Here is a 16,516-nt window from a genome sequence, read left to right on the forward strand (position 1 = left end):
AGAGATGATGATGAGTTTAGACTAGGGTGATGGTCTTAGAAATGGTAAACAGTAGTTGATTTTGGAGATAATTTATGTCACAGCCAATAGGACATGTATACGTACTAGATAGAGTGAGGTGTGAGGGGTCAAGGATGAATTCTTGGCTTTTGGTTTGAACAGCTGGGTGAATGGTATTGTTTGCTGAGATGGGGAATGCTGGAAAGGAGCTGATTGATGGGAGTGGTGGGTAATGAAGAGTTCCGTTCAGTTTCGGCCTTGTCAGATTTGATGTATCTGTGAACATACAGGAGATTTTGAGTGAGCAAATAATACAGAGAGAAATCAGGGCTGAAGCTAAAAATGTCTTAGTTTTCAGAAAATAGATGACATGCGATTCCATGGGAGTAGGTAAGATCACTTAAGAAATGAGTATAGATAAAGAATGGTTGCTAAGGACTTAGTCCTGGGAAGCTCCAATATTTTGAAGTCAAGAAGAGGAGAAACCACAAAGAAAACTGGGAAGGAATAGCAGTGAAGTTGGGGAAGAAACAGGAAGCATGCAAGATCTCAAAAAATTTACCTCTCATACATTAAAACTCCCAACAAAAGGAAGATATAGAATCCAGGAAACAGGGACTCGAGCATGCTTGGATTATATATCCTTTCCTGTAAAACTTTTCTCCCTGGAATTAATAAGCACTTGGCTTTTGTACTTGTTTACTTTCCTATGCCCTTATCGCTATTTTGGATCCAAGCTATTTAAGAGAACTCAACATTGCATTGTCTCACCATATAGTCCAACAAGTAATCTGCCTCTCTCCTGCCCCTGTCTTATACCCTTCTTGGAGCCCTCATTCCCCTCCAGTCTAGATGTGTTGCCCTTTAGGCCTACTGCAAGCTGCTTGGCTGTCACACTGGGATTTATCTTCTTCACTAGCCTGTTCATTGGCTTGTTTTGGGTATTCCTGATTCTTTGGTCAGCTCTGAATAGTATTTACATGAGTGTAATGATGTAAACATTGAATAGTTATTTACCAGAACTCTGTGCCCATGGCTATATTAGGTAGCCTGGGGAAGGTGAAGTTTGGGTGTGTTGTGGTGGAGGAGGAGAATTGTATAAGACAGTTTAACTCTCATCTTCTACATCAGGGAATTTGTAGATAATACCTAAAACTGAAAAATCAAGTAATAGTATAAGCATGTTGGATAGAAATATGGAATGAAATGTCAGAAGAAACATCTACAGTTACCTGTACCGGTTACTGGAACATAATGAGTGTTCAATAAACGTTAGTAAATTCTAGATCTGAATAACTGCAAAGTACAGCTGATAACTCCAAATTAAAAAAAAATGAATGTAAATATATGCTGAGTTCTCTCCAAATTTTTCATTAAATTGTTTCTATTTGTTTTCATTTAATTTGCTTCCTCTGTTGCTTGATGTACACTTTTATTCAGAGAAATACTTGTTTTTATTGCATGTGCAGGCATGTGTGGGAATTCCATCCAGTTTATTTTAGTATTTGGCTTACAATATTTTTAACTGAAATACTTATTGTTTCTTTAAGATATAAGTATTATGGCTACTGGTTTAGTAATTTGCTGATATTTTGCTATTTGCTATATATATATGCACTTTACTAATAATTTGCATTGTTTTCATGAACTGTGTAAAAATTTACCTAATTTATTTTGGTTTCAGAATTGTACTGAAATATTACATTTGCAAATATTAGTATTTGCTTTTATAATATATCGTATGTGGTATATGGTTTATCAGTAAATTTGCTGTTTTAGCTTACTGTTTAGTAGTATTTAATGCCATTATATTCATCTTTAACAGTCTAAAATTTTTTAGGCATGGAAGATGTTGTTATGCCTTTAGAAATTATAATTCCCTACTGGATTACAGCATATTTTCATAACCACAAGAAACTTTTCCCCTAGAAGGTTGTTAAAATCACTTTCAGTGTGTGAATTAGGAGGAAAAAAATGGGAATTGTTTTATATACATACTTGTCTTAGATCTTGGCAAAAATGAGAAACCTCCTTGAATGGGTCTAAGAAATAGCCTTATACAATAGCAAATTGAGGATTATGGAATGTACTAATGTAATTAGTTATTTCAAAATATTATCAGACTTTTCAATTAGTCTAAATATACTGCTCTGTAGGCAGCTGTATAAAAATTGAGAAACTCTAATTTATAGCTGTGTTATTGATATAGTATAACAGTTTTAATTGAAAGAATAACTCAGTATTTATACAATTTAAATATTTTATCAATAGAGCTGTTGATTCAGTACTCTTCTTAAAATTAAAATTAACTGTCTTAGATAATTGAAAAATATATTTACTCTAATAGAGGAAAAATAGAGGTAGGGTTTTATATATTACAAATATCTGTTCTGACCCACAGTTTTGCTAAAAGAGATTGTGAAATATTGAAAACATAGTAGTTTGTTTTTATTTTTTCATCACCTAACTCAAAAGAAAAACAAAAATCCTGATTTTTAAAATATAAAACTAGAGTATTTTTAATTCACAGGCTATATTTTACCTAAAAACTTTTATTTAAATCTAGATCTTTTTAAAGCATTCTACTCAGTTAAGGAACTGTTTTGTTTCAGTTTCTGTTTTGCAACCTGAAATATTCTTTGCTTTTAGTGGTATTGTTGGAAATAGTGCAACTACATTATTGACTACCATTGAAGAAATGCATTTGCTAAGCAAAAAAATATTCTTCAATAGCTTGAGTCTTCATGCAAGTAAATTAATGGACAAGGTATGTTTGAAAAATGTAATTATTAAATTATGTGAATGTTTCACATTAAAGATGTTTTAATGATTTTTGAATTGATTGATAACTTTTCCCATTACATTCTGTGTTCTTTTGAGTTCTTCCTGTCACCAACAACTTTCATTTTGAGATGGCTCACTGGACCTAAGTTTATAGTCTTTGTTCCTGAAACAGTATAACATTGAGTTATAATTGGAGATAGGGTCTCAGGCTCCAATTTTACTACCATTTTTTTCTATCACAGAAGTTGTATAATTAAAGCAAACACTGTATTTAGCTAGGGGCTAAGATGACATACAGATTGGAAAACCAGAACTCTTACAAAATATTTTTTCCAAACAGCTTATATTTTTACCCCGATGTTGCAGTTTTGTCCAAATGTATGCTCCTCTGAGTTATATAATTATCTATGAAAACAAGCAAGGAAAAACATCCCACAAAAAAACAAACAACAAAAACCTCAAAGAGTCCTGTAAGATCTTAATATCTTAAATTGAGCAGGGTATTTTGGCAGGACCTTAAGGAATAGATTTACAATGATCAAATCCTTCTTTATTTTTGTTTCATTATTGAGAACATGAGTTTTTCAAGGATGTGTCACAATCACCATACTGGCTTTTTAATTGTACTACTCTATCTAATAGGCTAGCTATATTAGGCCCAGGTTTTGTAATATGGTATAAAATAGTCAGTAGCAATTTAGTCCAGAATACCTGGTCAATCTTCACTTTCCTAAGTTCAGTCTTCACTTTCCTGAGCCTTAATAGGAGTCTCCTTCCTGACCCACATGCATGACTCAGATTCATTTGGAAAAGCAACATGAATTTGTGGAGCTGGAATATCTACCTTAATTTTTCTTGCCTTATGTTATTTCTGTTTGCATCAACAGTTTACTAACAATCATTTCTGGTTATATTTGTTTTTATGAGTTCTTATTTAGACAGAACTCTTCTAAAATAATTTATACATGATACACAAACATTAAACATGAACAAATATGTGCTAGCTGTTGAGAGTACAAGGATGAACACTCAACATCTGTTGGCCTCATTAAGGTTGCTTCTCGTTTAGTGGAAAATGACCAAATAAGTCTGGTTATTATAGAATCCTGTGATTTATGAAAGACATGTGCCTAGGTTATATGCTAGCACCAAAGGAGGAGTATATTTAGCAAACTATCTGTACTCCTTTACAGAGAGGAAGCTTTCCATAGAGAGATGTAATGGAGTTGAACTTTGAAGGACAGGTAGGCTTTAGATAGGTGAAGAAAGGAGTGCATAGAGGTCATCTTAAATAGAAGAAACAAATAGAATATGCTAGAACATGAGTATGAGTTACCTATAAACAAATTTTTCATTTATTAAAAAATATCACTTGTAAAGTGATGTGTTTTATATATATAAATGGGGAGGCTAGGGTAGAAATAGGAAAATTAAAGGAGTATTGAAACTGTTTTTATTCATACATGATCTAAGGGAAGGACTCTGGGAATAGGCGAGAGGGGACAGATTCATGAAGGGTAAAGGTAAAATCTTCAAAACTTGATGACTGAATGTGGGTTAGTGAGAGGGAGTCATCTAGAATAATTCCTAGGCTAATCACAAATATCTAGAATGCAGAAAGAGGGTACAATTTGGGAGATAAAGATGGTATTGTCTAAATTAGATAAGTTGAGTTTGAGGTGCCTATGAGAGATCCCTCTGGAATTGGTCTAATCTGAAAGGGAGGGATACATGTGGATTTAGAGAGTTTTACATATAAGAGATAGTTGAATTCATGGGTTTGGATGAAGTCACTAGGAATAATTTTTTTTATAAGAGTAGAGTTACCAGGACAGTCTTGGGAAACTCTGACGTTTAAGAGAAGGAAAAAGAGTCAACAGTATGATGCTGAGAGAGGATGGCCAGAGAGGCAGGACAAAAATTAGGATAAGATTTTATCAGAAAAGCCAAGAGAAGACAGTTTCTAGAAGGAGGGCATGGTTAATCATGACAGATGCTTCTAAAGAGTTCTAGTAGGAGGCTTGTTATCTTTGGCAATATATATGTGATAGGTGACCTAAATGGACAATTTTAGTCCTGTGGTGGAGATAGGAGCCAGATTGTAGTACGTAGAAAAGTTCATGGGTAAGCATATTACCCAAAGCTTTACCAATTAGAAAACATATGGGCCTCAAGACTGAAAATAGATGCATTAGGCATTTGTATTAAGAAATTTGAAACAGAGCAATAAAATAAAGATATATGGGAAGGATGGAATTAAATTTCCGTGACCAATTAGAAAACAAAAGCAGAATTGAGTATTTGTTGAAAAGATAAACAAAATTGACAAACTTCTAACAAGTCTAATCAAGAAAAAAAGAAAATTGTTTTTAGAAATTAGAGACAATCCACAAATGAGAATTAAAACTTAGAGAGTACCATGTGCAGTTTTGTGCTAATCATCTGAAAATCAGAATAAGATGAATGCTTTTTAAGGTGACATAAATTGGTAAAATGTGAGTCAAAAGGAAGTGGAAAGTGTGAATATACCTAAGGAAGGAAGAAAAGTTATTAAAGAACGTGTTGCCAGGCCTAGTTCAGATTATATGGAGAACTTCATGGAAAGCTTCCCAGTTTGTTTTAGGTAGTATAACACCGACATAAAACCTTTTAAAGATAGTCAGTAGTGAAAACCATAGATCAGTCACTTTTTAAGTTTTAAAACTTCAAAATTCAGCATTTATATATTAAAACCAAGAATGGTTTATTACATGAATATAAGAATGTTTCAGTGTTAGGAAATATACTAAATGAGTATATAAAATAAATTTTATATTCTATTTGATCACGTTGGGGAAAATCTTAATAAATAAGTCATTGATGAATACTTCCTTAAGCATATAAAGAGAGATAAAACAAACAGCCAACATCATAATTAATATTGACATACTAGTGGTTCTTCTATTTAAGTGAAGAACAAGAATGCTTGCCAACACTTTTAAATAATAACCACGGTAGAAAGACCAGATAAAGAAATGAATTGTAAATATTTTAAAGGAGGAGACATTAGATTATTTATGGATGTTATGATAGTCTATTTTGAAGACCTAGGAGAATCAACTAAAAAGCTGTACAACCAGAAAATGAATTCTAGTGAAGTCGTTGGTGAAAAGATCAATGTACAAATGTAATTAATTTTCTTATATACCAGCTCATGAGGTGCTCAATAAATACTGGTAACATGAATGGTTCAGTTCATTTTCTGCTGGCCTATATTCCATCACTATGTTGCCATTAGCTTTAAATCTCTTGCACCCTTGCCATTTTACCACATTCACTTTGCAAAACCACCTTGAATTAATTCTATTTTTCAATTTTTCCTGAGCTCTGCTAAAGAAAATTACATCATACAGACAGGAGTCACTAAAAAATTGTCTCCAATGTCAGGAAAGCCCTCCAGGAGGTCCAGCAAATGCTGATTGTCCTTTGGCAGCCACTCACATTTACCTTACTTATTTTCACCCATTTCCTCAAATCTACCATACTACCTCCTACTGAAAAAGTGCCAACTCTTGCTAAAACTGGATAATGGACATTAAAAAAAAAATCTTTACCAACATGATGAGCAAAAGTGACATTTTGTTGTTTTTCTCATTTGGATTTCTGTGATTCTAGTGAGAATGAACATTTTAAGATATGTTTTTGGCTGTTTGTGAATTGCTTGTTCAAGTCCTTTGCCATTTTCCTATTGGGTTGTCTTGTTCGTTTCTGATATTCTTTATGCATTAAGAATATTAACTCCATCATATGTATTACAGACATTTTGTCCACGTTATCATTTGCCTTTAAAATTTGCCTGTAGTATTTTCTGACACATCAACTTTTAATTTTTTTATAGTTCAATAGAACTTTTTTTATAGTTTTTTTCCCTTGGGAGCATTCCATGCTTGAAAGTATTCCCACAAGAAAAAACATTTAGAATTTAGTATATAATAAAGTTAGCATCTATTAGTGGGGAAATGATAGATTGTTTAATACATTTATTTAGATGTATTTTCTTAGGTGTTTCTATGTTTTCACTTTATTTTTTTAAGCGACAGGATCTTACTGTTGTTGCCCAGGATCATAGTTCACTGCAGCCTTGAACTCCTGGGCCCAAGCCATCCTTCTGCCTCAGCCTTCCAAGTAGCTGGGACTATAGGTGCATGCCACCATGCCCAGCTAGTTTAATTTTTTTTTTTTTTTTTTTGTAGAGACATGGTCTCACTATGTTGCCCAGGCTTGTCTCAAACTACTGGCCTCAGGTGATCCTCCTGCCTCAGCCTCCCAAAGTGCAGGAATTACAGGTCTGAGCCACCACACCTGGCCCTAGCCCTGGTTTCACTTTTGCAACAAATTTTTAATCTACTGAAGATTATTATTGTTCAGACTGAAAAGTTAGTATCTTATTCTTTCCCAAGTGGTTATCCATTTATTTTGTTTTATTCCCAATAGTAAATTTCTATATATTTTATTAGTCATGTAAAAGTTAAAATGAAAGTTGCAACAAAACAGGAAAACATACAGTTGACTCTTGAACAACATGAGAGTTATGATGCTGACCCCTGTGAAGTTGAAAAAATCTGCATGTGACTTTTGACTCTCAAAATGTAACTGCTAATTAGCTTACTATTGAATGGAAGCCTTGCTAATAACATAAGCAGTCAACATATTTTTTGTTGGATGTATTATATACTGTATTCTTATAATAAAGTAAGCTAGTGAAAAGAAAATGTTATTAAGAAAATCATAAGGGAGAGAAAATATATCTACTATTCATTAAATGGAAGTGAATCATCATAAAGGTCTTTATCCTCATTGTCTTCACATTGAGTAGGCTGAGGAGGAGGAAGAAGAGAGATTGGTCTTGCTGTCTCAGAGAGTAGCAGAGGGAGAAGACAATCTATGTAAATGTGGACCTTTGTGGTTTAAACATGTGTTGTTTAAGCATCATCTGTAATGGATAGTAAAAGGCAACTGAAGGATGACATCTTCCAATTAAAACTTTGAACAGAATAAAATGAAAATGAGGGAAGAAAGTAATTGTAATCTGAATATATTAATTACCAATCAATATTGCAACTTATGTGAGTTTATAGCAGTGAATGGGCTCTGATCATTATTGTTGTTGTTTTTGTTGTCATTATTACTAATTGAACCCTGGATGTTTTTCTCAGATATGAACTGGGCCATATTTAGAGTTAGTTTTACATTAGATTGTGACTGTATTATGATTCTCTTTACAACTCATATGTTGCTTTTATCTACAACCATTTCAGGTTTTTTGCAAGAATATCTTCCTTTCATCAAATTTTAATGTTCCACAATTTTATATTAGTTATATCTTTTACTTATTCTGCTTCTTGAAAATGATTTCACTTCCTCTAAAAACACTAGCTTTATGAAGAAAACAATATTTATTGTAGAATGTTCTTCATTAGCAAACCACCCAAGTGGAAATTTTTGTTAATAGAATTTTAAGTGGATAGTATAATTGTTAGAAAGAATAGCTTTTAAAATAAAGGTATAGCCAGAGAGGAATTTTTAAAAATATGATTGCTTTTGTGCTTTTAAAAAGACATACTTGGGAGCTAATTCTTTATCCAGCATGAAAAAAAGAAAATTCGAGGACATAATTTTATTGAAAGATGTACCTTTTCCCTAACAAAGCAGTTGAAGCACTTGAGTATTCAAGTAGGCATACTCCCTTCCTTATGAAGCTCTCCTGAAATATTCATAACTGCAAATCTAGTGAAGTTTAAAGAGAATATGTATCTATACTGCAAAAGACACAATGTTGTATCAATTTAGGCTAGACTGACATTTTCTAAAATTATTTCTCACTATAGTAATAGTACAGTTCTAATTGCAAGGATATAGCCTGTCTTAAATGAAACCCATATCAAATTAATAGTAGTCAGGATTGATTTGCCCAGTCCTCTGGAGAAATAAAAAGAACAAACCCCAAATGATTCTTTAAATAAATTGTCATTTAAATTCTAGGATGTGGTTACTGCTTTGAATCTCTTTTTACTACTCATAGCATAGTATGTGGATTAGCAGCTTGGGCATCATATGGGAACTTACCAGACATGCAAATATCTCAGGTCCTGCTCCAGAGCTACTGAATCGAATTATGCATTTTAATAAGATTCCCAGGAGGTTCGTGTGCTCATTAAAGTTTGAGAGGTGCTGTTCTGGTTGAATAGTTTGAGTTTTACATCATTCCTTACAGATGATTCTGCCAGGAAAAACAAACAAAAAACCAGATTTTTTTTTTTCTGAAATGCTTTAACATTTAAAAAAATAAAAGTGTGTAAAATAAGTTGCAATTTGAAATTATTTCAAACATGTTAGTTTGTAGTCTTAAATTTATCTTAGACAATTTTATTGACTTAAAAACTTAAATTCCACATATTGTCAATTACTAGAATGTATGCATTTAGAGCAAAAGGAATGTATATATTTATATATATATATACACACACCCACTTCTTTTATATATATATATATATATATATATACACACTCTTTTATATATATATATATTTTTAAATGGATATAGAGAGAGAATGAGGAAATTAGTTTAAAAATATGAAGACTTTGTGTTTGGTTGGCTAGTCTTTATTTTTTGAAAGCAAATGGGCGAAGGGCCTTCTAAGAAGCTACACAATAGAAAATTATAGGACCTTAAATGGAAGATAGCTGAAAGAATAAAACTAAAGTTGGTAGTGGGATGAAGTTGTAGGAACAGCTCTTGGAATTTTTATGGTGCAACCTTTTTATTTTTCTCTAGTAAAAGTCAGAGCACCTAAACTACAGAAGGGATAAAAAGTAAATAGTCACAAGAAGAACGAGGACTTTTGTGTATAGCTCTACATATTTAAAAAAAGAGAGGTTCTAATATATGGAATATGAAGTTTTCAGTAGCTTAAATGCTTTTTTTAAAAATTTATTGATTGATTAATTGGTTGAGTCAGAGTCTGTTTCTGTCGTCCAGGCTGGAGTTCAGTGGTGTGATCTCGGCTCACTGCAACCTCCTCCTCCTGGGTTCAAGCGATTCTCCTGCCTCAGCCTCCCAAGTAGCTGGGATTACAGGCATCCACCACCATGTCCAACTAATTTTTGTGTTTTTAGTAGAGACAGGGTTTCACCATGTTGGCCAGACTGGCCTTGAATTCCTGGCCTCAAGCAATCCACCCACCTCAGCCTCCCAAAGTGCTGGTATTAAAGGCACGAGCCACCATGCCTGGCCTTTAAATGCTATTAAATGTGAAATTTTTCTGTATACTTCAACTTTGTGACTTAGAAAATATTCAAATTTTGAAATAAGTATTTCATAATAATAAGACTTGATGTTTAGTATGTAGAATAATATAAAGAAGAAGAAGAACAAATGAGCTCACTTTTTTTTTTTTTTTTTTTTGAGACAGTCTCGCTCTGTCACCAGGCTGGAGTGCAATGCACAGTCTCTGCTCACTGCAAACTCTCCCTCCCAGGTTCAAGCGATTATCCTGCCTCAGCCTCCTGAGTAGCTGGGACTACAGACATGCATCACCACACCCAGCTAATTTTTGTATTTGTAGTAGAGACGGGGTTTCACCATGTTGGCCAGAATGGTCTCCATCTCTTGACCTCGTGATCTGCCCGCCTCAGCCTCCCAAAGTGCTGGGATTACAGGCATGAGCCACTGCACCCAGCCGAGCTTTATTTTTAACTGCAGATATAGTACCCAAGTCTAAAGTATACAGTTAGTTGAATGTTTGTATTTGCATATGCTCATTAACTATCACCCAGATAAGATATAAAACATTTCTAGCACCTCAGAAGGCATCCCTTTTCCCCTTCCCAGTCAATATCTAACCCCAGTGTAAACTGCTGTCTGACTACTGTCTCGTTTTCCCTGCTATTAACTTCGTGTAAATAGATTCATACAGTGTATACTTTTTTGGCCCTGACTTAACGTATCTGTAAGATTCGTATATTTTGCATGTTCAGTAGTTCATTTTTAAATTGTTGTGTAGTAATTTTGTTATATATATTCACCACAATTTACTCATTCTGTTACTGATGGACATTTGGGATGTTTCTAGTTCTTGGATATTGTAAATAAAGCTATTATTAATAGTCTTATACATGTGTTGGTGGACATAAGTTTTTATTTCTCTTGTATGTATGCCCAGAAATGGAATATCTGGATTATAAGATTGATTAGCTTTACTAGATATTGCTAAGTATTGGTGGACATAAGTTTTTATTTCTCTCGTATGTATGCCCAGAAATGGAATATCTGGATTATAAGATTGATTAGCTTTACTAGATATTGCTAAGTATTTTTCCAAAGTAATTGTCCTAGATCACTTCACCAGAAGTGTGGAAGTTTCAGTTGTTCCACATTCTCTCCAGTATGTGATGTTGTTAGTCTTTTTAATTTTAGCCATTGTTAAAAAGTGTGTGGTGGTATTTCATTTGTTTGTAGTTTGCATTTTTCTCAAGATGAATGGCGTTGAACAATTTTTCGTGTTTATTGGCTGCTGGATGTACTTTCTTGTGAAGTTTTCTTTTAAAGACTGTTGCAGAGAGTCCTTACTGGGTTGTTACCTTTTTCTTATTGACTTGTAAACGAGTATTCAAACATGTGTTTGGATACAAGTCCTTTATGGAATAATAAGCATCACAGATATTTTCTATCACTTTTTGAACTGTCTTCTCACTCTCTTAGTTGTGTATTAGATCAACAGAAATTCTCAATTTTTAATTCAGTCTTGTACAACAAGCTGTTATTTCATGATTAGTTCCTTCTGTGTCCTGTTTAAGAAATCTTTGGCTATCCCAAGGTCATGAGGACATTCTTCTGTATTTTTCTCTAAGAAGCTTGATTATTTTAGCTTCCACATTTAGGCCTTCAATCCATCTCAAATTTTTGAGTGTGGTATAAAGGTAGGGGTCAAGTTTAATTTGTGTGTGTGTGTGTTTTTTAAATTACTTTATTTTCCTTGCTTTCAATTTTTCTTGCCTTTGGCCTTGATCCATGTCATAATGTCTGCTAAAATATAACCAGATACCTAATACCATGTTCTCATAGTAGGTCTTCAACAGATGTTTGATAGATTGAAAAACTAGAAGAGCCTTAGAAGCTAATCTTCTCAGTCATCTTTGTCCTTAGCTACATATGTATTTCTTAGGTTACCTGAGACTTTTATGTTTTTTTCCAGTTAAGTTGATATTTAATAATTGATTGTCTTAGTACCAGTAGTGTAGTTGCAGGTGGTTTTTGTGCTGCGATACAGGTATAGCCTTTCTTACATTAAAGATTCAGTCTGAGTTTGTTGGGGATACTTATCTCAGGTGAGCAATTGATGGGGCTCCACATTAGAAAGGGAATATATGGCTCAAGGAGAAATCCTGGGCTTTGGAGTCTGATAGAGCTGTACTCAAATTCTAACTTTTCCAATCATTATGACTTTCAATAAGTTGTCACTATGTAATTGAGTTTTTACTAAATGTAAAACAAAGAATTACGGCACAGTCAACGTAGCTTAACCTGCCCTAGGTCACATAGTCACTAAGGGTGAATATATATCCAGGTCTGCCTAATTGCTAAGCCTGTGCCTACTTCCTGGTGGATGTTCCATACATAATAGTTCCTTTTAACATTTTCCTTTTATTTATTTTTAATTTTTATAAATTTATGAGATACTAATGCAGTCATGTTACATTTATATATTATGTAGTGGTGAAGTCTGGGCTTTTAGTGTAACCATCACCTGAGTACTCTATATTGCACCCAGTAGGTAATTTCTCATCCCCCATTCCCCTCCCACCCTTCCAACCTATCTGAGTCTCCAGGGTCTGTTATTCTACTCTGTGTCCATGTGTACACATTATTTAGCTCCCACTTATAAGAACATGCAATATTTGACTTTGTTTATTTCACCTAAGATAATGGCCTCAAGTTCCACTCATGTTGTTGCAAGAGAAATGATTTCATTCTTTTTCATGACTGAATAGTATTCCATGGTGTGGGTGTATGTGTATGTTTATGTATGTGTATATGTATGTGTGTATATGTGTGGTGTGTGTGTATATATGATATGTAACACATATGTGTGTGTGTCCATAAATATAACATATATGTGTTATATGTACACACACACCACATTTTCTTTATCCAGTCATCTGTTGATGGGCACTTAGGTTGATTCCATATGTTCGCTATTGTGCATATTTTCATATGGATGTACACTTGATCCAGCACCATTTATTGTAAAGGCCATTCATTCCCACATGCAGTGAGGTGGAAATGGTCATAAATCACATGACCATGTATGTGGATTTGTTTGGTAATTGTGTATTCCATTGATTTATTTTAGATTATTTATTCCATTGATTTTATTTTATTTAGAATCAACTTGTGCATTTTTAAAATAAAAAAGCTTTCTGAGGCTTTGATTAAATCTATAGATCAGTTGAGGAGAAATTAATATCTTAATGATACCAAGATTTCCAATTTATGAATATCATATATCTCTCCATTTACTTAGGTCTTTAGTTTCTCTCACCTTCTGTAGTGTTCAGGCCTTGCACATCTTTTGTTAGATTTATTCCCAGATATTGAATGGTTTTTTTGATGCTTTTGAAATTTACTTTTCTTTTTAAATTTTATTTTCCACATATGTGTTTCTAGTATAGAGTTGATTTTGATCATTGATTCTGTTTCCACATACCTTTAAGGCAGTTTGTTTTTGAGTGCAAGAGTAAGCCATTGAAGATTTGCTCTCACATCTTCATTTTTGAAAGCATTTTAAAAATATCATTGGGACTGCTGTATGGAGAATGGAAAGTGGGTATGGAGGAGCAAATTTGGAAGAAAGGAGACCACTTAGGAGACTCTTAGAGTAAACCTGGCAAAAGTGGCCTGCTATAGAGTAGTAGCATAGGATGGTTTGGAGCATTTGCATTTGGAATATATTTTAATGGTATAGAGATAATTCAGTAAATTAAATGAGGGAAATGAAGAAAAGGAAAAATCAACAAATACTTTTTGGTTGTTGATCTGATTAACTGGATAGCATTAATGCTTAAATACCCCCATTTAATGTTTGTAAAACAAAAAGTGATAACTATTGTTCCCACTCCCTTTTGTATTTCATACAAACTCTAAGTTCTTTAGAAGGTTTTTCTTTTTTAAATAGGGCAGTGAAGACATTAGCTGGTTCTTTCTTTTTTTTGTTTTTGTTTTTGACATTAGCTTTTGTTTTTGACAAAAGAAAAATTTTAACCTTACCATATAATGCTAATTTCTGTGTTTTAAAAAATCTTAACTTATAAAACAATATATCTAATTTTACTTGTGTTTGAGATTACATTGGAGCCCATGAGTGGGCTTCTATTAATCTATAATTGTTTCTGTAATTTTCCATGTTTATCTTTTTTTTTTTGAAAAACAAATGGTAAACTCAATGATATTCTTAAAGATGTCTGCCTTCCTTCTCCACCTGTAACATGTAAGAATCACCAGTTTGAAAAGTTTAAAGCATATGAGTCACAAGCATATAAAATTAGCTAGCAAAATTTCAATGTAGCAAAACATTTAGGAAGAAAGGATGCTTTATGTAAACTTGAAGAAGGCCTCAAGAAGTCTCGCTCTGTGGCCCAGGCTGGAGTGCAGTGGTGCAATCTCACCTCACGACAACCTCCACCTCTTGGGTTCAAGCAATTCTCCTGCCTCAGCCTCCCGAGTAGCTGCAATTACAGGTATGTGCCACCATGCCCAGCTAATTTTTGTATTTTTAGTAGAGACGGGGTTTCGCCATATTGGCCAGGTTGGCCTCGAACTCCTGACCTCAGGTGATCTGCCCGCCTCGGCCTCCCAAAGTGCTGAGACTACAGGCATGAGCCACCATGCCCAGCCCTGATGTGTATCTTGCATTTTTCATTTAACATATTGGGGCTTAATAAAATGTTAATTCTTTTTTTTGGAAACATCTTTAATGCTGTACTTATGGATCCCATTCTTCCACGCAGAAGCCAGTTTTAGATGAATTATTTTGGTTCATTTTCCGTATTAAATAGCATTTATAATGCCAAAACATTCCCTCATAGTACTGTTGGAACATGTTTATTGTCCAGAGGCTTACTAAGAAATGACTTACTGTTTAGTCCCTTGGTATTTCAAAACAATTGATTAAATATATAGTAGTATATGTATATGTTTTATGTTGTAACTATGCTGCAGGAACATAAATTGAATGTAAGTGACCATAGTCAACAGTTTTTATTGATATCCATTATGCTTAAAACATTGTGAAAGATAGAGCAGTTAAGAAGATATGTGCCTGAAATAAGGAATCTAATCTATTTGAAGTAGACATTCTCACATGTCATTTTAGTAGTCTTGTACTTTGGATTTAAAAACAAGCAAAGGTGTTTGCTTATTGTCCCTAAGGGAGTATGCTTTGAATATAACCAGTTATTTTGTATCCATTCATTCACATGAGCGTGCTTAGGTTAGTGGTACATATCCATGATATAGGTATTTGGAAGTAATGTGGCCATGTTTACAACAAAGCTTACCTGCCTGAGCAAGTACTTGCATGCCTGCTGTAGATACTCAGCAAAGTGTCATGTGGCCAATGTCAGGTTACAACTCTAGTTAAGATTTTTGAGAGTTTAAGATCATGACAGAAATAGAGGCAAAAGTCAAACATACAGAATAAGAAAGAGGGAAATCTTTATTTGTAAGGCAAAAGTTCACATTTTCTTCAACTTTCTGTCAGTATGTAAGATTTCTATGAATAGCTCAAGTCCTGGCATAAGTAGCAGTGATAATATTAACACCTCTTTCTCCCAGTCATATCACTCTGAGGATGCATCTGCCACTCACTTACTGGTGCTGACTGGTTTCCAAGGAAGTGGAGTGTGAATAAACTTGGATTTTCTACACAGCTTAAAGCTTATAGGAATTTCTGTATTACTATTATTGTTTTACATGAAGTTCATAAATTGTTTTTTTCTAATGGTTGCTACTACTTGTTTTAGGCTCTCTAAATAACAAAGCCCACTTAATTCTAGTGTTTGGCCCCCACAGCCTTATATGGAGATATGAAAGACATAGTAAAGAGGGTCTCTTCCCTAAGGGAGATTATGGTTAGTATAAAGTAAGTGCAAGAATGCACTGGAGGGACTTCAAAAGAAATATAGACTTGGCAGGGTGCGGTGGCTCATGCCTGTAATCCCAGCACTTTGGGAGGCCGAGGCGGGTGGATCACGAGGTCAGGAGATCAAGACCATCCTGGCTAACAAGGTGAAACCCCGTCTCTACTAAAAATACAAAAAAATTAGCTGGGCATGGTGGCAGGCGCCTGTAGTCCCAGCTACTCAGGAGGCCGAGGCAGGAGAATGGCATGAACCCGGGAGGCGGAGCTTGCAGTGAGCCAAGATCGTGCCACTGCACTCCAGCCTAGGCAACAGAGTGAGACTCCATCTCAAAAAAAAAAGAAATATAGACTTGTCTCTTACAAAATTTAACCATTAGGAATGAATTTTACAAAATTAAAGTGACAAAAGTGAGCTATTTCTCCTCCTTAGATTTTCTTTCTGTTATTCTGCTACAGGATTTTATAGTCACAAAGTTTGTTTATCTAAAAAACTGCCATAATTTTCACTTAGCCTTAGAAGTGTGGTTCTTACCTTGTTGCCGATCTAATGGATG

General features: G+C 34.1%; 1 protein-coding gene across 4 annotated transcripts in view; it reads left to right on the forward strand.

The window, feature by feature from the left end:
• Nucleotides 1-16,516, forward strand: part of COG6 (component of oligomeric golgi complex 6) — a 138,961-nt gene that overhangs the window by 44,448 nt on the left and 77,997 nt on the right. For all 4 annotated transcript variants that reach the window (XM_032150736.2, XM_032150735.2, XM_032150734.2 and 1 more), the window contains exon 13: nucleotides 2,650-2,767. In XM_032150736.2, the coding sequence (XP_032006627.2) occupies nucleotides 2,650-2,767 (118 nt within the window). The remainder of the gene's footprint in view (nucleotides 1-2,649; nucleotides 2,768-16,516) is intronic.

The sequence above is a fragment of the Hylobates moloch genome, unplaced genomic scaffold (assembly GCF_009828535.3).
Source record: "Hylobates moloch isolate HMO894 unplaced genomic scaffold, HMol_V3 SCAFFOLD_4, whole genome shotgun sequence".
NCBI lineage: Eukaryota > Metazoa > Chordata > Mammalia > Primates > Hylobatidae > Hylobates > Hylobates moloch.